Source organism: Scleropages formosus, chromosome 15 (assembly GCF_900964775.1).
Source record: "Scleropages formosus chromosome 15, fSclFor1.1, whole genome shotgun sequence".
Taxonomy (NCBI): domain Eukaryota; kingdom Metazoa; phylum Chordata; class Actinopteri; order Osteoglossiformes; family Osteoglossidae; genus Scleropages; species Scleropages formosus.
This window is the reverse complement of record NC_041820.1, coordinates 19,466,961-19,490,681: the sequence shown is the minus strand read 5'-3', so window position 1 is coordinate 19,490,681 and position 23,721 is coordinate 19,466,961. Positions and strand designations below refer to the sequence as shown.

General features: G+C 43.1%; 1 protein-coding gene across 3 annotated transcripts in view; it reads left to right on the top strand.

The window, feature by feature from the left end:
• LOC108919636 (kinesin-like protein KIF26A) overlaps nucleotides 1-22,675 on the top strand; it is a 96,385-nt gene extending 73,710 nt beyond the window's left edge. For 2 of the 3 annotated variants that reach the window (XM_018727794.2, XM_018727796.2), the window contains exons 6-16: nucleotides 5,912-6,121; nucleotides 7,281-7,374; nucleotides 7,997-8,259; nucleotides 9,020-9,203; nucleotides 10,732-10,894; nucleotides 11,648-11,810; nucleotides 12,506-15,788; nucleotides 17,178-17,371; nucleotides 18,256-18,279; nucleotides 18,833-18,983; nucleotides 20,608-22,675. In XM_018727794.2, coding sequence (XP_018583310.1) covers nucleotides 5,912-6,121; nucleotides 7,281-7,374; nucleotides 7,997-8,259; nucleotides 9,020-9,203; nucleotides 10,732-10,894; nucleotides 11,648-11,810; nucleotides 12,506-15,788; nucleotides 17,178-17,371; nucleotides 18,256-18,279; nucleotides 18,833-18,983; nucleotides 20,608-20,786 — 4,908 coding nt within the window. In that variant the 3' untranslated portion in view covers nucleotides 20,787-22,675. The remainder of the gene's footprint in view (nucleotides 1-5,911; nucleotides 6,122-7,280; nucleotides 7,375-7,996; nucleotides 8,260-9,019; nucleotides 9,204-10,731; nucleotides 10,895-11,647; nucleotides 11,811-12,505; nucleotides 15,789-17,177; nucleotides 17,372-18,255; nucleotides 18,280-18,832; nucleotides 18,984-20,607) is intronic. The other variant, XM_018727795.2, reaches the window with a different exon arrangement.
• Nucleotides 22,676-23,721: the final 1,046 nt, after the last annotated feature.

The window sequence follows — 23,721 nt, the reverse complement described above, 5'->3', positions numbered from 1 at the left end:
TCAGGAGTCAAAGTCAGAGCATTTGGAGATACAGCTTTAAACTGATTTGGTTGACAGAGTGATGACTCATCCTTGAATTCATCCTGTTTCTTTGCCACACCTTGCCTGCATAGCCATGCTCTAGTCATGTGTACTAGTCATCAACTGGCAAGCAGAATCTTTGTTGTTTAAATATCATGATGTTTTGTAGGTAACTGTAAAGGAGACTCAAAAAGTGAAAATTAAAAACTTGTTTCTGGGACCCCTGACAGGAAGAGTTTCTGTGCCAGGCTGCCAGAAATTACACTACTGCCAATAGCTAAACACAGTAAAGTAGCGAATCTGCTTCTCCCATGTGGTTATATGGCTCTCTTTCCTCTTGTAGGCCTGCTTTGGCATCAGTGCCTCATTTTGTGTGCTGTGCACGTCCTTTCAAGAGGAGCAGCCCTTGATGGTGCCATGAGGGAAATATCTTAGATTTTCTTTTTTCCTTACAGCAAGGGCCTGATAGTGATAGGTTGCTGAAGGCATGATATCCCCAACACCTTGGTGTAATTCTGAGATAGGTTGGAATGGGGTTCATACTTCACATACCTCATGATAAAAAAGTAAAGAAATGAATAATCCACCCTCCCATGCTGGAGTATGTGGCTCCCAGGTAGTTGTCTTGGTTTGTTTGTCTCACTGTGTGTAGGATACCAGGACTGTTCATTAGGTGTTGGGCAGACAGTGAGTAGTGGGCTAAGATAGGGGTGTGCTTCTCCCTAAACTGGAACTGGGCACTTCTCCTGTCTGGTAGGACCTTCAGCTTGTCTGTTGAAATTAACAGTGGGGTTGGGGATGGTTACTGCATACTGTTGTTTCTAATCAGTTTAAGTTTGAAAGGGTATGAAAATCAGAAATCAAAACTCTCATTGAATTGAGATTATGGGACATCATTGCAGAGATGGCTGGATCTACATGGTCCTAAAATAGATCCCGTGTAAGTCCTTGTAAATCTGATTTAGCCCTCTTCAGCTTTAATGCAGTGGACAAGCAATGGGCTGGTGGCAGAGAATGAAAACCTGGAGCTGAACCCCATGTCTTTTGACATCAAAAACTCTCAGGTCTAGGTTTAAATGTCCTCCTCAGAAGTGAAAGAGTTAAATACCCTGTCTGTGTTGCATTGTCCTCTGTCCATATTTTTTGTTTGGCAATTTAGTTACTTGTTAGATGTCTATACCCAAAGTGACTTGTGCATTGTGCCTTTTTTACATGTCAGTCAGTGATACAGATAGATATCCCCTTTCCAGAGCCTTCTTCGATTAAGCACGCATTCTGAAGGGTAGTGCAGCATTAGCGATGATTAATCACCTTGATGCCCGGATGCCCCATTGAGTCATGGCTTGGTGGCAACTCCCTATAAGGCAGCTGGTGTGTGTCTGGAGCATGCTTTCATAGCTCCCATCTCCTACAGTGTCTGTCTGCAGTGTGTTATTGCCTTCTAACTCCTGCAGTGTGCATTCAGCTGCAGACTCCTGCAGTGCGTGTCTACTGCTTGTGCTCAGCTCCTGTCTTACACATTGTCCACTTTCCCGCAGACAGGCTTTCTTTCTCAGATCTTATCAAACACTCCAGGGAGGCATCAAACAAAGAAAGCAGAGATCTTGGCCTGATGCAGGCGGCAAAGCTTTCCCCAGATAGATTGACACAGCCTCCTGTAAACTAGTGTTTGCCCCATGCAGCACATGTCTTAACTGAGCTGCTGTTCAGCATGTACAGAATGGTAATTTTGCTATACATGACCTATACGGGAGACAGCCAACATATATCCTGAAAAATATATCCTTGTGTCATGGTTTTTATCCATTCATACAGCAAATATAGCAAATCATACATACAACTATAATTCTTCCTGTTGAGATGTACATTTAGCTCCTTAACTACTGTGCCACCTGTTACTCATGCATAAAAATGTGTGTTGAGAAAGGAAATAGGAAGAGGAAAGCTTGCGCAGTTTTTAGTGAAATTGTGCCTTGGGTTACACAACATGCTTACACTCTTGAAAGAGCCGCCCTTCCTGTGTATTTGTCGGGTATTGTTTACACCACCATGGAAACTATCCATTAAATATACTGTTAATATAGCTCTTGAAATTTCCTTTGGAAAATGGTTAGCACCTGTTTGAAGGGTGGCTTGTTGCATGTTGGCTCTAAGGAACCTTTGGAGTATGTTCCTCATTGTTTTTTTGCCTAGGAAAAGGGAACTTCTTAAGACTTAGCCTTGTTAATGGGTTTCCTTTCCCTCACAGCTGAGAAAGTCATTTGTAACGAACTAAGTTGAACCCCTTTTTAATGTTTATTCGTATTGTCTGCAGAATGATGCAATGCCTGTTCCTCTTGATGTTGCATTTTAGCCATTTAGTAAGACTAGCTGTTGACATTACATAAATATCAAGTTTTAGCTTGTTTTAAATAAACCTTAACATTTCTCTCTAATCTTAATGTTGAGGGGTTCACTCAGTCTTCAGAGTTTTTCAGGCTTAAGTGTTTTATTAACATTTAGGACATAATCGACTTGAAAAAACCTGAAGTCATGATTACAAAATGTTTATTGTTGTACCTGTAATATGTTGGAACAAAGAAATAAACCTTGAATGTAGAAAGGTTCATAGCTGTAAGATGATTATGATTCATTAGGAAGCTGTTTTGCTATCGAGTTAATGGGACTTTCAGTCAAGGCTGAAGATCTTCCTGAGTGACACTGACATTGAATTGCCATTGTTCACAGCAATTTCACTGAGGATGTTTTTTGGAAGGCAGACTATAGGGGGGGAAAAAAAACAGATGAAGCAGGGGGGTGGTGGGGACTGGGGAGATACACACTGATTCACATTTTTCAGTGAGCAGTGGGAATGGGTGGTTGGGGGTTGTGAAGGAGACAAGGCAAAAAAAGACCATGTCATTAGCAAAGAACTTCATGTGTGTAAAAGCATTTGTGGATTAAAAATTGCCCTGTCCACCAGTGGCTGAAAGTTAATACAGGTGGCATGTCTGTTAGGCCACTGGGGGAATCTCATGAGACACATGTGGAAGTCGTTTTAAATATCACAGCAGAAGTAATTTGCTCAACATATGTACACATCCGTCAAGTCCATATCCCCCACAGAGCACAAAACATCCTTGCACTCAGAGATGGCTGAATGCTGAAACCCAGTGTCAAATCAGAATAAGATTCAGACATTGTATCTCAGTGCTGGGGATAAACTTGTAAGAATATCCACTGAAACGCCATGTGTGGAGGGTCAAAATTCTATTTTGTTTGGCCATGAATGCTGTGGGAAAGGAAGAGCAAACATGCATTTGTTTTGGATGCTGCTGCTCAATTTTCCCTCCCTTGAGAGACATGGTCATTTTTCTCCCCATTCAGCGCTCTTTATAGTCCGAGATTGAATCTCTTATCATTGAATAGTGGTAGAAGCTCAAGATGTTTGTAGTCATTGCAAAGGCACTGGAGCTTAGTGAACACCTCAGCCACTGTCTGTTGGAAATTGAAAAAGTAAACAATGAGTGACTGAGGGTGCTTTGGTACAAAATAGCTGGGTAACAAAATTCTCTGTCACCTTTTCCAAAGAGCACATTAATGGACATTTGGAAACAAAGTGTTGTACAGTTGCATACCTTTGTGATATCTTTTTATTTTAGGTCTGTGCTTCTGTGTTTGTGTAGCAACAACTGCTTCAGAAAACATGAATTTGAATTGCTTTTTTCTTGTCTCAACTGCCTTTACTGTTGTTGTGCCTGGCAGAGCTAGTAATCGAGTGAAATGGCAGAGGACCTGCGTTGGGTTCCAGGGTGAAATAGGAGCAGCTCTTCGTCCCTTGGCACTGACAGAGTATGACAGCTTGTCCAGCTTTGGAAATCTGAGAACAGTATGAGGTCCCAGCGCATAGGTGGAGTCAGGGCAAAAGCAGGGCTGGATTACAGGAAGAGAAACTCAACCCTCCGTACCTCTTGGCCTTGTGGGGCTTGATGGTTGTAATACCTGTTTAGAGTCCTAGAAGCCAGGAGGTTGGTGGCAGTGGTGAATGTAAGGAGATTAGAAAAACTTGCACCCATCCCATACCCCACATGCAAGCCTATGTTTATATTTTTTTCTGAGAGGCTTTCTTTTACTAGATCGAGTAGACTGCACATGATATGGACTATGGACCATGGCTCTACTTATCCCTGGAAAACAGCACTACTTGGGATGGCCTGCCATTCATCCCAAATATATTTCTGACACGGTACTATTATGTAATACAGTCCTGAGTGAAATAATGTGTTTTTTTTATATGAACTCTCTGTGTTGTTCACCAAATGAATATGCACACGGTACCCATTGAAACAGCATGGTGGCACAGCGAGTAGCACTGTTGTCTCACAGCGCCTGGGTGGTGCGAGAGTACATGGGTTTGATGGGCTCAGTCTGTGTGGAGTTTGCATGTTCTCCCCGTGTCTGTGTGGGTTTCCTCCCACAGTCCAAAGACATGCTGTTCAGGTTCACCCATAGTGTGTGTGAGTGACAGAGAGTGTGTGTGTGTTTCACTGATGTATGGATGAGTGACCCAGTGTAAGTAGTGTATTTAGCACTGAAAGTCACCTTGGTGAATAAGGTGTGTGGGCTGATAACAATATATAGTATCCATTGAAAGTCGCTTTGGAGAAAAGTGTCTGCTAAATAAATAAATGTAAATGATAATGATGATTGTTGATTAAAAAAATTGTAAAGTTTGAAAAAATACAATGACTCTGGGTATGGGCCCATGCAAAGGATGTACTGTTGATTTTAAAAAAAAAAAAAAAAGTGTTTTTAGAAAAATGGCAAAGCTCCATCTTTGTGAAGCAGTTCCAGAGTGTGACGTGAGACAGGACCTTTAGAGGCAAGCAATATGAGCCTGTGTTTGAAAACATTTGTACCCCAGACTGGACCAGGTGAAACATTGTTCTGTTCCTAGGGGAACTGTGGCTCATTTGTCTTTGGTTCTGGTGCACCTGCAGGTATTCAGATCCAGTGGATTTCTAGTTCAGTGGGGCATATTACAGCTGAGATCTGATGAGGAGGAAGCTATTTTTGTTTTGAAAGGCATGGATGATAACAGCTAGACATCACCATCTAAATATGGCTACAATTATTGCAATAATTTTACAGGAATGTCTTTTTACTGCATTTGGTTCAAGGTTTTTTGAAGTGTCATATTCAGGCCAGTAAAGTTTACATTATGCACTGGCTGTGTGGGGGATTATTTTAGGAGGATTTCTAGTCCTTTGTAAGTGCTTGATTGTAGATGTCTGGAAACTGCTCTGAAGATCTCAGTGAAACTGCCCATGGGATCAGCAACCTGCTGGCCTGTACCCCAGGGAATGGTTATAGGATAGAAAGGTGCTCTGGAAATACATAAGTATGCAGAAATTTGTGTACTACACATATCCACACAATTGAAATCCTTCCAAACATTAGTCCCGCTTGAAGGGCAGTACATGGCGCTGCAGCCTGAAGGACATTAATGTGTCACATTTACTTGTTTGGGTGACGTAAATTGGGCTGTGATGCTATTACAGCTGTTACTGCTCTAAACGTGGTTAAGCAATCACCATAGTCTGACTGTTAGGTCTGACAGCTATGGTCTTCCTAATTAGGTGTTTATTCTATGGTGCCAACAGGTTGATGTTTTCAAGTAGCAGCCTTAATACCAAGGGATTGTATGAATGAATTGCTGTTGATGCTCTGCTGTAGCCTTGAACAAAGTGCTTAAGCTGAATTTACTCATAAAAAAAGCCAGGAAAATACAGAGCCAAGGGAAAAATACTGTAAATTAAACATTAGGTCAGACAAATACTTATAAGTGAATAATGAATAACCGTTCCTTGTATTAACCATGTTTTCTTCTCTCCCCTGTCTGTCCTCTCAGGTGAAAGTGATGATGCGCATATGCCCTTCGCAAGGTCCTCATGACTCTTCTGAGTCTATGTCCTTCATGAAAGTTGACCCCCGGAAGAAGCAGCTGACCCTTTATGAGCCTTCTCTCAACACTCAGTCCAACTCAGGGCACCGACGCACTGCAGTGGCTGTTCCAAAGATGTTTGCCTTTGATGCTGTTTTCACCCAGGATGCCTCACAAGTAAGTCCTGGACACCTGCCAGTATTACAGTTCCTCCCCCACTTCCTTTTCTCAAGGACAGGGTGGAGGTCTGGATTTAGTTCATGCATTCTTATCTGGAGATTGAGCTGCTTCATACTGAATACCCTGAGCAGCTGGTTCTTTAATGTGTGCAGAATGATTTGAATTCCATTTGGGGTTTTTACCAGCCTCCCAAAAATATAGTTGCAGACTAAGCTCAACAGAAGGTTATCCAAAATGAGATCAAAGTAGAATCCAAGGGGAAAGACAGTCAAGAGGAGGGTTACTATTCAGCCATGCTCAGCTGGAAGTTACCTCACAGCAGCAGAGCAACAAGTGACTAGCTGTACCTTCCTTCCTTCCTTCCTTCCATGAAATATACTATTAAGAACACACAGATTTGAAGAGGTTGAAAGTCAGCCATTGAAATATATTATACTTGCTTGGTGACTGCAGCTAGCAATGGGAATAAGACAACTTTTCAGCAGGAAGTAGACAAGAAGGAAAAGAATCCAGTTTGTGACAGGAAACTGTCAAGCTGAGAATAAAAACTGTGATGTCAAAACTCTTGTGACAGTTGCAGCTCCCTGCTTCGAGAAGTGATACTGGCATTTGAAAAGTTCAGCAGAGAGCAGCAGGCAACCTTTTTTTTTTTTTTAAAGCCTCCTCTGGTCCCAAGTGAAACTGGCAGTGGAGAGTGGATTGGCCTTTGAGGCCTTGGTCCTATGTACATATTGGTGGGAAAACAGCTACACAATTTGAAGCAGGGTAAACCTATCTGACAAAGATGAAGTGAAGGTGGAAGAAAAAAAGTCACAGGAGATACGCTAGAGGCTAGAAACACTAAGTTGTCCTACAGCAGTATGGCATGTTGTAATATGGTGAAGAGGAGCGGATTTCTCATACTTTAATATACCCGAGTAGGCCTGAGGTGGAAGGGAACAAAAATAATACAGCAAGGAAAATGCATAGCAACACATATCCTCTGACTACTGTTTGAAATCTGATAGTGTACCTGGCTCGTCAAAGCTGCATTCCTCGTAGCAAGATGGAACGTTAAATGGATGCAACCATAGTAACAGAGATGTTTGTTTTGCTTGACTCAGTTAGTGGTGCATTGAAAAGATTTGATGAGAGGTCTTGCCCTTTGTATTCACAGGCTGAGGTGTGCTCGGGGACAGTGGCAGAAGTCATCCAGTCAGTGGTGAACGGTGCAGATGGTTGCATATTCTGCTTTGGCCATGCCAAACTGGGTAAGACCTCACATTAATTCACTGTGAATTCTTCTCCTGACATCCCATTGCCATCTTGCACATGGAACATTGTTGCTGCAGCTAGCTGTATGTATTTAGAACACATTTAGGACAAGGTTTTTGGCTTTGGATGCTTTGTATGTGATGCAAAATGTAATTTTCCTTCACATTCATACCCCAAGGTTACCATGTGTCTTGACAATGAAGGAAACCACATTTTTTTTTGTCAGCTTCATAAGAAGCTCACAATAGGCAGGCAGTGCACTGAAGAAGGAACCTGAGCAGAGAGACTGGCTGGGTTGGAGGGGGATCACAAGAAGCCAGTGTTTTTAAAAGAGCCGAGTAATTAACCTTCACAGAACACTGGATCTGAAAAGCTTTTGTCTTCCGTTTCTTTACCTACTAGGTGTTCTGTCATTTTTATCGCCGTCAGTCATACAGTTTCAAGAAGAGATTGTTAGAATGATGCTTTATTTCAATGAATTTCTCTAAAATATGTATATTTTCATTGCTGAGGGTTTTTAGGAAGGCAGGACTAGGAGGACAGTAAGTACTCCTTTAACACCTTGTCTTAACAATTGTTTGTGTGTTTTACCTATTACTGTATATGAATCTTACCTAGGTAAAACCTATACCATGATTGGCAAAGACAACTCTACCCAGAACCTGGGCATTGTGCCTTGCGCCATTTCCTGGCTTTTCAAGCTGATCAACGAGCGCAAGGAGAAGACTGGCACGCGCTTCTCCATCCGTGTTTCAGCTGTGGAGATCTCTGGCAAGGATGAGATGCTAACTGACTTACTCTCAGAGGTGGCCAGTGGCAGTCTGCAGGATGGCCAGTCTCCAGGGATCTACTTGCGAGAGGACCCCATCTGTGGCACTCAGGTGAGTTGGCTCTGCTGATACATGTAGCACCCTTGTTGAAGCTCTGTCACATCTTCCCTGTGTCTGTTTGTGCATTGATCTGGTCTCTATAATTACCAATAACTCTGTGACCAGAAAATCTTTCTATTTGTCCTGTTTCATCTGTCTGCTCATTTCTTAGACCTGCAATCTGTTTACCAGTTTTTACAGTATGCTGATGCCCACCTCCACTTATTAAACCTAGTAATATCTCTTTCTGCCTTCAAACCTGCTTACTGGCCTCCTTGTCAGCATCAATATGTGTTCATGTCCATTAGCCGTGGTGTCTGTTTCACTCCTTTCCTGACCACAATGTGAAATGACTGGGGAGCGGGGATGGCAGTGTGTGGGGAAAGGGGCTTTGATGGGCCTGACAGGTGCTTTCGTCAGATGTTAGGGTTTTTTTCTTGCCAAGGACTGGGACTTCAAAGGCTGCTTCAGTCCTCTGAAGCTCCCCTTCTGCCCTTTCTCTTCTCCCCGTGCCCCTCCCCCAAAGTTTGCTCAAGACTGGAGCTTTTGCATTCGAGGGATATACCCTTGCCTCCTGCTCTTGCACTACCTCTACTAATCCCCCTCCCTCTGTGTGCATATCTGTTTCCATGATTGCCCAGGAGACTCAATCTAATAGGCAAGAAATGTGTGCCTGGGTCCAATTAGTTGGCTCTTCACCCCCTTGTCTTTCTCTCACTTCTCTTTTTCTGTAACCCTTGCTCCCATCCAATCTTTCACCCCACCCCTCCAGCTCCAGAACCAGAGTGAGCTTCGTGCCCCCACTGCTGAAAAGGCTGCCTTCTTTCTGGATGCAGCTATTGCAGCACGCAGTACCAGTCGGCCAGACTGTGATGAGGATGAGCACCGCAACTCGCACATGCTCTTCACCCTGCACGTTTACCAGTACCGTATGGAGAAGAGCAGCAAAGGAGGAAGTGAGGCCCTTTCTTGCTTTTACATGTCTCACTGCCAATGAACCACCTCTGGGTTAGAAGAGGGAAGGACCAGTTGAAGATGTGGCAGTAGTAGCACATCCAGAGTTTTTGCTTTCATTGTTCCACTCAGCAAGTCTACCCAGAGAAGATGGTCATAGATTTATTTCCTCCCTTGAGTTTCTGTTATGTGAATCAAATATATTGGCAACCTGATGAGCATTTTATGTTCAATGAATAATGCAAATTAGATGGGGACCCAGGGTGTATTTGTGGTAACTTCCCTCAGAGGGTACCCCATGTCCTTTGTCATTTTAACAAATTGCTTCACTTCCTGACTCTACTAGCACCCTATTTTTTATTGCCAGTGTAAACCATAATTGCTTGTGAAAGGAGCTTGGTTGGAAAAAAGACATCTAGGATAGCCTGATAACACGGACAGCCCTAGCTTATTTTCAGCTAATGCTAACAGCTGGTTGTTACCTCTCAGTATGTGTTATTAGTTTTGTGATTGAAGCATGCAGCTACATGTGCCCATTGTAGTAGCATTCTTTTTCTAACTGGGTGAAATTACAATGTGAGAAATTAGCAGTTTTTTCAGTGGTTGGACTTCACTGAGGAGTCAGTGAAGACATTAGTCCAACCATATGCTAATCTTTCACTTAGCCAAGAAAAAAGCTAGACTAATGACCAGAATAAAAAGGAATTTATAGAAACCTTAACAAGAAAATCAAAAATCAAGTGAAATATTTGTTTTTTGAGAACCACCAACGTCTAAAGCTGGTTATTGGTACCTCTAATTGCAGGGTTCCTGTAGTAGGGTCATCATTACCATTTTGTTCATGTTGTGGCAATGTGGAGTACGTACTGGTTTGTGCAGGAATAAATCTACATATGTTATAAGAGTTGAAGTCCTCAAACTGTGCTTTGAATGTTTATGGACCCAAAGTGTGTTGCCTTTGATGATGTGAGACTGGTTTGCATTCCTGTACCAAGTTTGATTTTTCATGAGTTAAATTTATTTGCTTTATGACTAGATGGTCACTATTCAGAGTCTAAGGTCATGACATGATTCCTGCAGTCAACTTAAAATATACTTACCAGTGACCCATTAAAATACAAGATACAATCTTTGTATTTGTTTTCGACTGTAGACATGATGTTGTAGAGTGAAGTCGAGTCCTCTTCACACGACTAGTTGCACATGGCACTTTCATTATTACTGCCATTGATGTCTCATGACATTTTAAATTTGCATATGTGTAATGAAAACGTCAACCGACAGTCCTGAATTATGTGTCTGGTATCTACAAAGGTATTAGCTTTGCTCTTAAACTGTGGCAGGCCCATTCAGATTTAAATCGCATCACAACCTGGCTTAGTCACAAGTTATTCAGACGAAGATCTCAGCTGCTGGCCCAGCCCCTCATTGCTCATTGTCTCCATTTTATGCCATGCTCCGAGAAAGAAAAAGGGGCAGAAGTCGTTTTTCTGGAGACATCACCTCACCCTCATGCTCTTCTTTTTACAGTGTCTGGAGGTAGGAGTCGCCTGCATCTCATCGATCTGGGTAGTTGTGAGAAGGTGCTCAGCAAGAGCAGGGACGGTGGAGGTGGTGGCCTGTGCTTGTCCCTGACTGCCCTGGGCAACGTCATCCTCGCCCTAGCCAACGGAGCCAAGCATGTCCCTTACAGGTGAGACAGGATTCTGTTCCGTATTTCTGTTTTTCAAAGTGCCAGAACTTTGAGCGACAGTTAAATGGGGATGGCAGCAAAAGCCAGCATTTGGTGTCTGTGTGTATGGGTGCGTATGCACATGCGTGTGTGGGTGTCTGCATGTGCATGCCTACCTTGACAGCTTTATGACTCTACTAATGTGCCAGTCTGTATATTAACCTCACCCATTGTTACCAGTGTGCTTTCAGATAAATTGCTGCAGCTTACTCTGCTTGTTAAAAGTCAGAGCGAGAACAGGCATGTTTACAAGCTGTGAAATTTGGATTTGTGAAAGTTGTTGATAACATATAGTCTGACAGTAACAGGCTGTGGTGTTGAGTAAAAACTATGTTGTGGATTATAAGGAGATAAGAAATGGGGAGAGTAGGTGGCAATGAAAAGAAGAGATATGACCAGCCTACGAGGAAATCAAAAAGAATGGAACCAGGCAGTCTTTCCCTTAATTCGTGTTGGCTCAGGTGTGAGCAAAAACTTTTTGCGTGAAGCTGATCCTGTGTACAGTAGACCAGTTTTAACACCATCCATTTTCTCAGGTAAAGAACTAAGGAAATTTCTCTAAATATGTGCACAGATCTGTAAAATAGAGGGTCTAATTTTACTGGAAGCTGCTTTCTTGTTATAGATAGGAAATTAAATATCTAACATTTTAAGGGGTGCGTTGAAATGTCTGTTCCTTCCATCTGGAGTGACATGTTTGACAATGTAATGCAGGGACAGCAAGCTGACAATGCTACTAAGGGAGTCACTGGGCAACATCAACTGCCGTACCACCATGATTGCTCACATCTCAGACTTACCTGCCAGCTACGCTGAGTCGCTTACCACCCTGCAGTTGGCTTCACGCATCCACCGTATGCGGAAGAAGAAATCCAAGGTCAGTCCTGCACTTTCTACATTGGTGTAACTCTTGTTCTTGTGTCAGTGTTTGTTGTTTTGTATTGTTATGAGGTTGTACCAGCACTTCTTGCCTCTTACATTCCACTCCTGTGTTAATTTATAAAATTAAGAGTAGGAGTTAGGAGTAAAATGTCACTAATGCAGAATATTTGCAAAAATATAACAAATCTGCATCTTTGATAATGAATGGCTGTTATAGCCATAATTCAGAGTTAGTTTTTCATGCTTCTCTCCATCACATTATCAATACATTTCCCTTAGGAAGTGTTCAACGAAGGCACACAAATTAGAGGAATATAATTCTGCATAACTAGCAAAAGCAATCCTATTTTAACACAGTAGGTTTGAATGGACAGTGAAATGGGTTGTAGGTTTGGACACAAACTAAATTTGTGAAATGGATACTAGTATGGTACTATTGATAAAGATTTTACATTTCTCTCCACTCTGTACTTTTCACATTTTATGCATATTGACTAAACTTGAAGGTACTGATATTTGTTCACTACTGTGTGCTGGGTACAGTTTTGTCTTTGAATATTTTCACTCAAAACCATGAATTAAAAACTAAAATTAGACATTGAACAATAACAAATAAAAACATGTGGCTTCTTATATTCAGTTAAGACTGACTGAAGAATGATAACTGTGCTGTCTCTTTCTGGGTTCTAGTATGCATCAAGCTCTTCTGGCGGAGACAGCTCATGTGAAGAAGGCCGAATCCGGCGTCCCCCACACCTAAGACCCTTCCATCCTCGAACTGTTGCCCTGGATCCGGACCTGCCTGCCTTGGTCAGTGATCCAGACTACTCCTCCAGCAGCGAGCAATCCTGTGACACAGTAATCTACGTAGGGCCTGGTGGTGCCGCTATTTCGGACCGTGAGCTCAGTGACAACGAGGGTCCACCTGCCTTTGTTCCCATCATCCCATCCCTCAACAGAAAGCGCAACAAGGAGGGCCTGGTGGACAGGGACCACTTTAAGTGCAACACATTTGCAGAGCTACAGGAGCGACTGGATTGTATTGATGGCAGCGAAGAGCCTGCAGTTTTCCCAGGGGAGGGCAAGAGTTCCCAGGCTGGCTCCAAGGCAGATAGTGGAGCCACTAAAGCAAAAGACAGCACTGTAATATCCACAAGGACTCCAACTAAAGCTTCTTCTCAGGAGGCTGTTTCCTCCTGGCAGCCTCCACAGTGTCCTCCTTCTCACCCGAACTGCAGCGCTTCCTTTAAGCCCAAACAAGAACATCCCAAATGTCTAGGCGCTGCCCTCAACAAGGGGATCTCTGAAAACCTGAACCGAACAAGCGCAGATGGAGAAAAGGGGCTGGCGTCAGATGGTCAGGTGTGCATGATTAATCAGGGTAGTGTTGCATCCCAGGACACTGAACCGGTGGTACGGGAGAAGGTGTTCTTCACCAAGAGGCCACTCCCCAAGCCTGCTCCCCCTCCTCCCCAACAGAGAGAACCCAGAGGACCTTACCCAGAATCAGAGGGATGTTCTGCCACTAGGATGCCACCAGTGGGGATGAGCCACCAAGCCACGAAGCGGGGGGACCATGGAAGCTCTCCCCTTTCCTGCAGGGCCCATCCTATAAGCAGATCTCCCATGGAGGTTAGCCACCTACGCTCTGCCTTTAGGGGTAGGTGCTTTGACAGAGATATTCTGAGAACAACAGTGACCCTGCAGCAGCCAGTAGAACTCAATGGGGAGGATGAACTGGTGTTTACAGTAGTTGAGGAACTATCCATAGGCAGTATTATAGACAATGGGCGCCCCTCAAGCATTATCAGCTTCAACAGTGACTGTTCCCTACAGGCTTTGGCCTCCGGTTCACGACCAGTTAGCATTATCAGTAGTATTAATGATGAGTTTGATGCCTACACCTCCCAGGCAGGTGTGTCTGCTGTCAGCAATGAAACTGTAACTCCTTTACCAGAGGAAGCTTTTGTCTGCCCTGAGAGTAGGCGTTCTTCCCTGAGCTCCTGGCTTAGTGAGGTGAGCATGGGTACACTTGAGAGTGAAGGCATCCATTCTACAGACAGGTTTTTACTGCAGCCCAAGCACACGTGTCCAGGGGGAACTTTCTATTTGGATTCCCTTGGTATGTTCCCTAAGGAACCAGCTTCCCCACAAGATCTCAAGAGCTCATTAAATGATAGTGGCTTCTGCTTCTCGGAGATGGACAGTGATAGTGCCACATCCAGCAAACAGTCCCTGAGTATGACAAAATGCCTATCATCACCGGACTCTACCAAAGCATCAGCTAGAGGTTCTAAAATTACAAAAACTAGTACTCTTAACACCTCACAACCGTCAGCCTCCCCACAAGTAGTTCACTTCAGTCTTCCCAAGAAAATGAAGCCTACCTCATCTGTTTCCCAGAACAGCAGCAGTAGCCGTGAGCTACAGAGACAGGAAGGAAAGCCAGAAGACCCCTGGCTTCGTCTTGACAGACCCTCAGACCCTCAAGCCACAGACCCTGCTTCAGCTGGGAAGCTCTCCAAGAATGGCACAAGTGGAATACCCTCCAGGAAGCCAGGGATGAACAGTAACAGTGTACCTCGACCACCTAAGATGCTTGTGTCTACCTCTTCTCAAAGGGTGGTGGATGGCTGTGAAAAGTCCAGCATCAAGAAAATTGAGGCTCCTAACAAAATTCCACAGCTCAGGCGTGGAGCAACCACACTAGGCACAGTACCTGTCATCCACAATTCCTCAGAATCCAGAGGAAACCAAGAAGGCACATCAGGAGCCATTAGCCTGAAGTTCTCATCATTGGGGAAAAAGACAAATGGACAGAAAGGTAGCATGCTTCCAAAATCTGGTTGCACCTCACCTCCTGCTCCACCAGTCCGGAAATCCAGTCTAGATCAAAAGAACCGGATTTTGCTGCCCCCAAGTGCCTTAAAGTCAGCAAGTATTGATGGAGGGAGGTCCTCGTCACCCAGGACTGCAGCATCAGAGGACGAGTTTGATGTTCGGCTCAGAAGTGAGTCTAGCAACCACAAAACATCTAGTCTAAAAGCAGACTACAGCTCAGCCAAAGCAACATCCAGTCTCAAAGCCAGAGGAGCCAAAGGAGATGCTGGACAGTGTTATGAAAGTCAGACATCCCTAGAGAGATGTGAAAGCTTGACTTCAGTGGGATCCAAGCCAGGTCTCTACAGAGAGAATAGTGGAGCCAGCCTGGGAAGTAATGGCAGGTCCAGTCGGTCAGTGCCCAGGCTTGGAACACCGTTGTCTGCCTCTACTTCTTCTGCTACCTCAGCATCTCCCTGTGCCGCTCCGGGTACTCCAGGCAAGACAGGCCCATTGAAGGGCAGCATCAACCTCAAATCTGTTGGTATCAATGGAAGCAAGGCCCGCTCAGTGTCTGTAAACAGTTCAAAAACCCTGAGCTCTTCAACCAAATCCCTTGCTGCTCCAAATATGCGGAACACTAATTTACCTCCTACTGGAAAGACAGGTCCCCGATCTGTGACAGGGGTTAATGGCAAGCCTGGGAGGGGCACCATAATGGGAACAAAACAAGCCATCCGTGCTGCCAACAGCAGAGTCAGCGAACTTGCATCCGGTGGCCCCGGGAAGCATTTCAGGAGCTCTGGGGACTCTGACAGTGGAAATGACAGTGGTGTGAACCTCAGTGATGATAAGCCCTCCCCTTTGGCTCTGCCGTCCCCCTACAGCAAGATCACAGCCCCACGGCGACCGCAACGCTACAGTAGTGGACATGGTAGCGACAACAGCAGTGTGCTCAGTGGTGAGCTGCCACCTGCTATGGGCCGCACCGCCCTCTTCTATCACAGCGGCGGAAGCAGTGGCTATGAGAGTATGATCCGGGACAGTGAGGCCACGGGCAGTGCCTCCTCTGCTCATGATTCAATGAGCGAGAGTGGAGTATCTTCTTCAGGGCGTACCAGATCCTCCAAATCGCCCAAGAAGAGGTCCAATGGTGAGAAGTCATTTTATAATTTGCACGTAAACCATGTGACTCCCACCTATTTTGGCATGCCTAAGCATTGTTTGTTATGGGACACAGAAAGAACAGTACAAGAAGCGGGTGGTAAGGTGGCACAGCGAGTAGCACTGCTGTCTCACAGTGCTAGGATGCTGCGAGAGGATGTGGGTTCGATCCCTGCTTGGTCTGTGTGAAGTTTGCATGTTCTCTTTGTGTCTACGTTGGTTTCCTCCCACAGTCCAAAGACAGGCTGTTTAGGTCCCCCCCATAGAGTGTGAGTGACAGAGAGAGTGAGTGTGTTGCACTGATGTATGGATGAGTGACCCATTGTAAGTAGTGTATCTAGCAGTGTAAGTTACCTTGATGAATAAGGTGTGTGGGCTGATAACACTATGTAGCATCCATTGGAAGTCATATTGGAGAAAAGCATCTGCTAAATAAATAAATGTAAGAAGTAGAAGATCATTTACATGTATATTTAATTTAATGACATAAGATGGCAGGCTGTAAGAATGAAGTTTCTTGGCACAGCAAAATGAAGTGTTGTAAAATTGAAGTGTATTTTAAGCAGTTTTGCTGAAATTCTCTAGTCTGACAGAGAAATAGTTAGTAAATCCAGCTTTTCTAAAGTGTGTTCTTTGTGGGTCAAGAAAATGTGCAGTGTTTTGTAAGATCAAATGAAAGCTGGTTTTTCATGCTGCTTGAGTGTGCATGTGGCCGCCAAAATATATATGCCCTGTGTCCTCAAAAGGGTTTCATTATTGTTAAAGGTTGGATTCATCTTTAAACATACTAGTATTACTTTCAATTTCACTTTCCTTTCATTCATTGCCTGATTCTCTAATCTGTTAAAAATCAGATACCTTTACTGTGTAAAGGAGCTACTTCTCATAATCAGACTAATGTATGAAATAGTTCTTTCTCATGATATGCTATAACAACAAGAGCTAGTAGATACCTCAGAGTATAAATTTATACTGAGGTGAACAAAACATAAAAGAGGAATGAAGCTCTTGCTGTCTTTTTAGCACAAGAATATTATTTAGTATTCGTATGCCCATGTAATGTATAATTTCAGATATCATTCTGTTCTGTGAATCTAATATATTTGACTTCCTAGATAGCTGAACCTCATCACCTGGTTCTATTCATTCAAATTTGTGTTGGCGACATATGTAATTCATATCTGTACTGCATGCAGTAGATTGCTTCGTACCCTATACGTATGAAATCAATTCCTCCTCAGGAGGTCCACTTCTGTTACCAGTTAAAATGTTTGCCTTTATACATATTTATTAATGTCTCTGAGTACTCTAGAATAGTCGTGCTGTGTATTTCTTGGCCCATATTCAGTCCTTGATTAATTTAATGTTATCATTCTAGGTCTCCAGAGGCGACGTTTGATCCCAGCCCCCTTGCCAGACACCTCATCCCTGGGGAGGAAACCCTCCACTGGCCAGTGGGTAGACTTGCCACCCCTGCTGCCTGGGACTCTGAAGGAACCCTTTGAGATCAAGGTGTATGAAATTGATGATGTAGAGCGGCTACAGAGGCGACGACAGGAAGATGTAGCTGAGGTAAGTACTGGGTGCTATGGATGCCATTGAAATTGGAGTTGCTTTGACAGCCAGTAAGTGGTTACCCTTACAGCACCTTTTCGCTCTGTGTGGGATTGCTGAGCCATGAAAGATATTTACTAGTTAATTGTGTTTCAGTTTAACATTATAGGCCCTGTTCTGTCGGTCCTGTTTAAAGTTTATGGAAGATGGGTTTCATTGTGGGATAGCTGTCTAATGTCACTAGTTTAATGACATTCCAAGTAAGTGGCATTGACATTGAAGAAGCATCTGAGCTCATCATACTTGGTTAGGCATGCACATTAATGAGTAAAAGACAAGAACGTCTTCCTCGTCCATTTGACCTTCCATCTGAATGGCTGCATTTAAGTGCTTGTGACCACTTACTGGTTTATCACTGGGCTTGGGAGCAAAGCAGTGGGCTCATCAAAGCAATTATTGTCTCAGGTTAATTGGTGTAGATATGACTGATTGGTAGGGCTGGGTGTGAAAGGGAGAGAGAGAAGGAGATTACTGTGGTTGAACAGTCTGTGATGGATGAAGGCCTCCATCCAGGGATGCTTGATCACTCTTTATGGAGGTACCCGCTTCCACGGATCATTAACCCTCCCTACAAGCTGGCGCCAGCCCAGCGGAGATTTGTTGAAGGGAGATATTAAATCAGTTGGATGGCCATTTGATTTAGTTTCAATTAGGAAAAGATGATCTTCAATTCGTCTTTGAAAGTTGCAGCAATTGAATGGCCTCTCACAGTTCCACCTTCAGTGCTGCTAACTGAACGTTTTAACACTGAGTTTGTGCATGTATTTTGCTGTTACGCAAACCCTAAATGTTCTATTGAAGTCCATATTTTATGACAGTTTTCTCTGGTCTTTCTTTTCCAGCAGCCATTTCAGGATGTTGAAAAGGTATGCTAATTTGGCAGAACGTAACCTTGGAAGTGTGTGTGTGTGTGTGTGATGGAAAGTAGTTTATGGAGAGTGAGAGTTAAAGGGAAAAAAAAATGGATTCATTAGGCAAGGTCACTGTTATTACTGCTATTACAATAGCCAATATTAAGGGAAACTGCAAGTATGACAATAACCTGAAAAAGTCAACACCTGTTAAGTTTAAACTGTGTGTTTGTATCTGCAGTAATTCTACTGTGGTAAAAACACAGCAGTGTTAAGGACAGGAGTTAAAATCAGCAAAAATCACCTCTTTCGTTTGCAGTTCCTCTTCAGTGGCCTGCTTTTCACACATACATTTTGTGTTCATATATTTGTATCATTTATGCTCAGAGGTTTGTTATTCATCCATTGAAATTGTTTAACCTGATCAAGTTTGGAGTTTTGCTTTAATTTTGAATAGTTCTTTCTTTGACACAAGACATTTGGCATCATTGTTCCAAAGCTTCCAGTTGGACTGGGATTAGTGAGACTTCAGTGACTCATGCTTTTTTCTCCCTCTCCCACTTTCCAGGGCCTGCTGTACTTCAACACCAAGCTGAAGCTGGTCGAGAGGCGGCAACAACAGATCCGGGAGCTGAGGGCCAGGCATGAGATGCTGAAGGAAGAACTGGAGGACACCAAGCGTAGGCTGATGATGGATCCAAGCAAGTGGATAGGAGAGTGTAAGTAATCCCATGTGGCTGGGCTAGAGATAAGGAAGGGCTTGATTTGCTTAGTTCACAAATATGAGTGCCATGGACCTTTAGGAACTCCCATTTTGAAAATATGGAGTTTTAAAGAATCAAGTTTAGTTTCCATTGTCTTTTTTTTGTCCTTGATGCTGCTGTGATGTGTCCCTGAAATGGAAAAGGTTGCGTGCTGCAGCAGTGGTTCTGCCCTGAATCTGTTTCTAAGAATCTAGACCAATTTCACTGGCCCATTCAAAGTGCTTTGGCCATTGTTTTCAAAATGGAAGCTGACAGCCTATGTCCCCAACATCCAAGTGCTATCCTGACGGTGATCCTTCAATGTGTGACTCTTTCTCCCACAATTGAACCCTCGGACATTTAAGTATGAGGACTTTTCAGCTTCAGGACTTTTTATTTCATGTTTGGGAGTTCCCATTGTAGGAAATTTCCATATAGCGTTATTTGTTCTGAAAGGTAACTCTTCTTCAGTAGTTGCAATTTGATGGTTTCATTATCATCTGTGGGGGTGTACAGTGAAATGTAGATGTACAAAGTGAGCTTCACTGTTTAATCTATAGGCGCAGGGCACAAGACAAGTGCATGTCATCATCTTCTGAGAGGATAAAATATCTCAACAAAGGAATCATTTACAGTCAAGCTGCACAAATTAGCCGCAGGGTAATTCATCAGCAATCCCCATGTTTCTGATCTTGTGTATTCTTAACTGTGTCCTTTAGAAACTTTTTCTGGACATTTCATTCAAAAAGACCTCCTGGAATTCCATGGTCAAAGCAACATTTTTGAAGTTTAGAATCAGATTCTGCTGTGTTATCACAGTACAGACAATTACTAAAAACAACCTCTCACTTTCAAATCAAGGACCTTTATAAAAGTGGTCAACTGCGTAAGCAATAGCCACCTGGCTGCACAGGGGAAATTAAAGAATGCAAGGGAGCTGTAAAGGTCACCAACAAAGGGTATTAATTTTTTTGCAGAATTCACACAGCGATATGTTTCATTCTAGGCAGGGAAAGAAACTGGCTATGTGTTATATAGCAGAAGCTTTGTTCTTACCGCAGCTCTCAGTGTGATCTTAAATCAATAAAGCACAATTCACTTGCTGTTAAAGGCTGTGTTGTTTCATTTGGACCACTGCAACTTTCTGTATGTACGGCTTTTAAAAGGTCCCCACCTGTCTGTTACTAGCCGAAGATTTTCTAGGTGTTTCATAAAGAACAGGTCTGTGATGGGAGCAAAATCTCTATTCCATGTCCTACATGAGTCTAAGAATAGAGTATTTTCAAAATTAAGTCTTATCTTAGTACCAATTTCACATAAAGAGAATAATTGTTGAAGACTGATAGACACAAAGTTGAAGCTTGTGTCTCTTGCATATTCCTTGAAGTATATAAGCAGACACTCAGTAGTTATGTCAGAGCTATATCACTCAGTAAGACAAAACTACATCTAGAAGTTTCATACTGTCATCCTTGACAGTTTTTTTTTTTTTAATAATAATCTGAGCAACTAATGTACATCTGGCATCTGTAGTGCAATCCAGAATTTTTTTTAAAAGTCTCTATCTGATGTACCTCTCTTCTCCTCTCTTTTCCTGCAGTCGAAGTAGACCAGGATTTGGACAAGGAATCACAGGAGTACTTGGAGGCCCTTGAGCAGGTCACCGATGAACTTGAGTACTGTGTCAACCTGTGCAAGTCGCGTGTCATGATGGTGACCTGTTTCGACATTGGTGTGCCAGTTGACACACAAGATGGCCCACGGGAAGTGGAAGTGTGAGAGCAGGACAGAGGGGACACAGGAAGTCATTTTGGAAGGACAGAGAAGAGTAGCAGCTAGTTTGATGAGATGCTGACAGGAGAGGATGTTGCCCACAGCAACAGCTACGACTACGTAAAACGGGAGATGTAAGTGGACCTTTGCATGGAAGTAGCAACCATTTGTTTTGCAGAAAAAAAAACCTTCTGGCATGCGGTGGTACTGGACACATTAGAGAAAAAGAAAACTTAAAGTGATGCAGTGAAGTTTCTGCCTTTACTGCTTAGCAATGGAGAAGAGAGGGCTTTGCTGTCATAAACCAAGACTGATTCAACATAATTCCAAAGTGCCTTTTTCTACAGACTGATTTGGGTGAATATTTTTTGTATTGGTGCTAGTATGAAAACCAGCATACCTAAGCAAACCCTAGACATATTGCTTTTAAAAGAAGAACCATATTTTGTATTGCATTGTACAGTGTATTTATATGGTCATACAGTATGTAAAAATATCATTTTAGGTAAGAAAAAAATAAAATGAGGAAAAAAGATGAGCAATAAGCTAATGTTATTGCATCCTGAACATGCCTTTCTCATGCAAAAACCTCAGTCAGTATGTGCCCTGATCATGTAGCCTATGGACCTTTAGGTTTCTTTCTAGTTCTGTCTTTTTTCTGGAAATGTAACCTTAAAAACTGTTCTGTTGCTCAGTGGAGGGCAAGACTCACTATTGTAACATCACTTCTGTTGGCCAGTCAGTGAAGCTTGCTGAATGGCAGAACTGTTCCATCCCTCCAGTTGCCTTGATCAAGGGGGCCTCAGTGGGCGTTGTGGAAAGTGGTGGGTGATTCGACCCTCTGCAGCGTGCCTGCATTTGTTTTTTTAGTTGGAGTTGTGGCCTTGGCAGCCCATTCATCTTCACAGCTGCCACTGTGCAGGTCTGTCTGGAAGCCACTGTGGAGTGAAGCTCAACAAAGCTCACCATGGCCTGGGTGCTTAAGTCACCCTAAGAAAATTGCCCAGCAGACAGAGTGCTCAGCTATTGCAGGGTAAGAAACGCCACGTAAGGCCCCTAGGTGCCCAGATGGCACGTGTAAAGCAGTCATTACAGCCCCTTTGGGGTGGGGGGTACACCAGGGGGCTTCTAGCCTAGTTCTATGCATTTGACTCCACTTGCTCCACCAAAAACCTCAAATCAGCACAGAGGGCTTGACCAGTCTGTGCTCCATGGTCACATAGAACCCTGGTCTAAGCCACGTTTCAGTGCACTAGGCTTGGTATTTTAGTTCTTTTATCTCAGATTTGGGGTCCATGCGAACATTGCTGAAGCAGGTGTACCAGTTGTGAACCATTTCTGTTTGTGCATACACAGAATTTACCAGTTACCCGGAAAGCCCTTCAGTAGTGGCGCCACAGACCGAGATGTCACAGCTTCGGTAATTGCTAGTGTGTTACTGCTTGTTTTTTCCTCCTTTTTGAAAAAGAAAAAAAAAAAAACAGGTTATTAACCCATTTGGGTTTACAGAAGTTAAAGACAAACTCAGACAAACTGGCTTTTGTATTGTCATTGATGACTATTTAGTTTTGTTAGGTTTTTATAACTCTGAAACCTTTGTTACTGTTTTTCCAACTAAGTATACTCTCAGGCCCTTTCTGAAGATGCTGCATGAGATTTTTATTAATCCTTTTGTATTATCCTTGTTTTTGCTGTACTCTTATTTTGTAATAAAATCCCTGGCTTTCATGAATGCACAGTTAGTTACATGAACTGACTGACTATTGCCAAACAAACTTTTTTAAAGAAAGGTAATAATGTATGTAAGGTCACATTTCATATCAGATCATATTTTCTAATGTCTCTGGTTTTGTACAGGGATTCTTGATCCTGTGTATAGATGTATAGTATTCCAGCCTGCATTGACTTTTACTTGTGAATAAAATATGTTCCTTCTTATAGCTGCATCCTCAACTTTGTTCTCTGCAGATGATCAAATTAAAATGTTTTATTTATACATTTGGCTGATTTGCACATGTGAAGTGTTCCCATACACCTGATGACACAGTAACATTGACTCATTTGAGATTTCAGCTCGGCAGCATTCTGAAGAAATGTTTCAGGAACCGAACCGTAAAAGATACCAGATTGCAGGTTTGAATGCAACATGGACACTGCTGTTGTACCCTTTAGAGAGATACATGACCTGAGGTGCATCAGTAAATGAAAAATCACTTGAAAATGAATGTGCAAATAACAGTATGAGTGCATGAGTATACAGGCTATTTATTTGCCATGGTTGAGGTAGTCTGCTGAGCTTGTACATACTGCCATGTTACTGGCTGCAGGTCCACTGCTTTTACAACATGATGTATCGCTTCAAGGGGCTGCCCACAACACATCTGTCTTCAGAAAGTGGCCTATTCTTCACAGCATTCATGGAGAGCATCCCCTTCTCCTCTTAAATGTGTGTGGGGGTTGAAGTTAGCCAGCCAACCTGGATTGCTAGAGTTCTTCTACACCTTTGTTAGCAGCCTCAACAGAGCAAAAATAATTGATGTTGCTGCGGTAAGAGGTGGAAAAAAGTAAAAGTGGTTCTCCTTTAGTGGTTTTTCTGTGACAGTCCTGCAACAGAGCACTGGGATGACAAGGTGATCAGATGATTCCAACACAAATATTGAGTCCAGCATTGAGCACACAGGCTCAGCACAACAAGTAACTGTTGAGACCAGAGTAAATTGATGTACATCAACAGACTTCCCACCACAGCAGACATCTTCCAGTGATTTCAGTCTCCAAAGTTGTATTAGCACTTGTGAGCTTCACCCTGCCTCATAAATCATATCAGCTAAAATAACTAAACTGCTATTTTTTCTACAAGTATGCGAGAGAATAGTAATATATTATGAATTCTATTGCTTTTGAGAGTTTGCAAGAAAATCATAGAATGGTTGTAGCAACT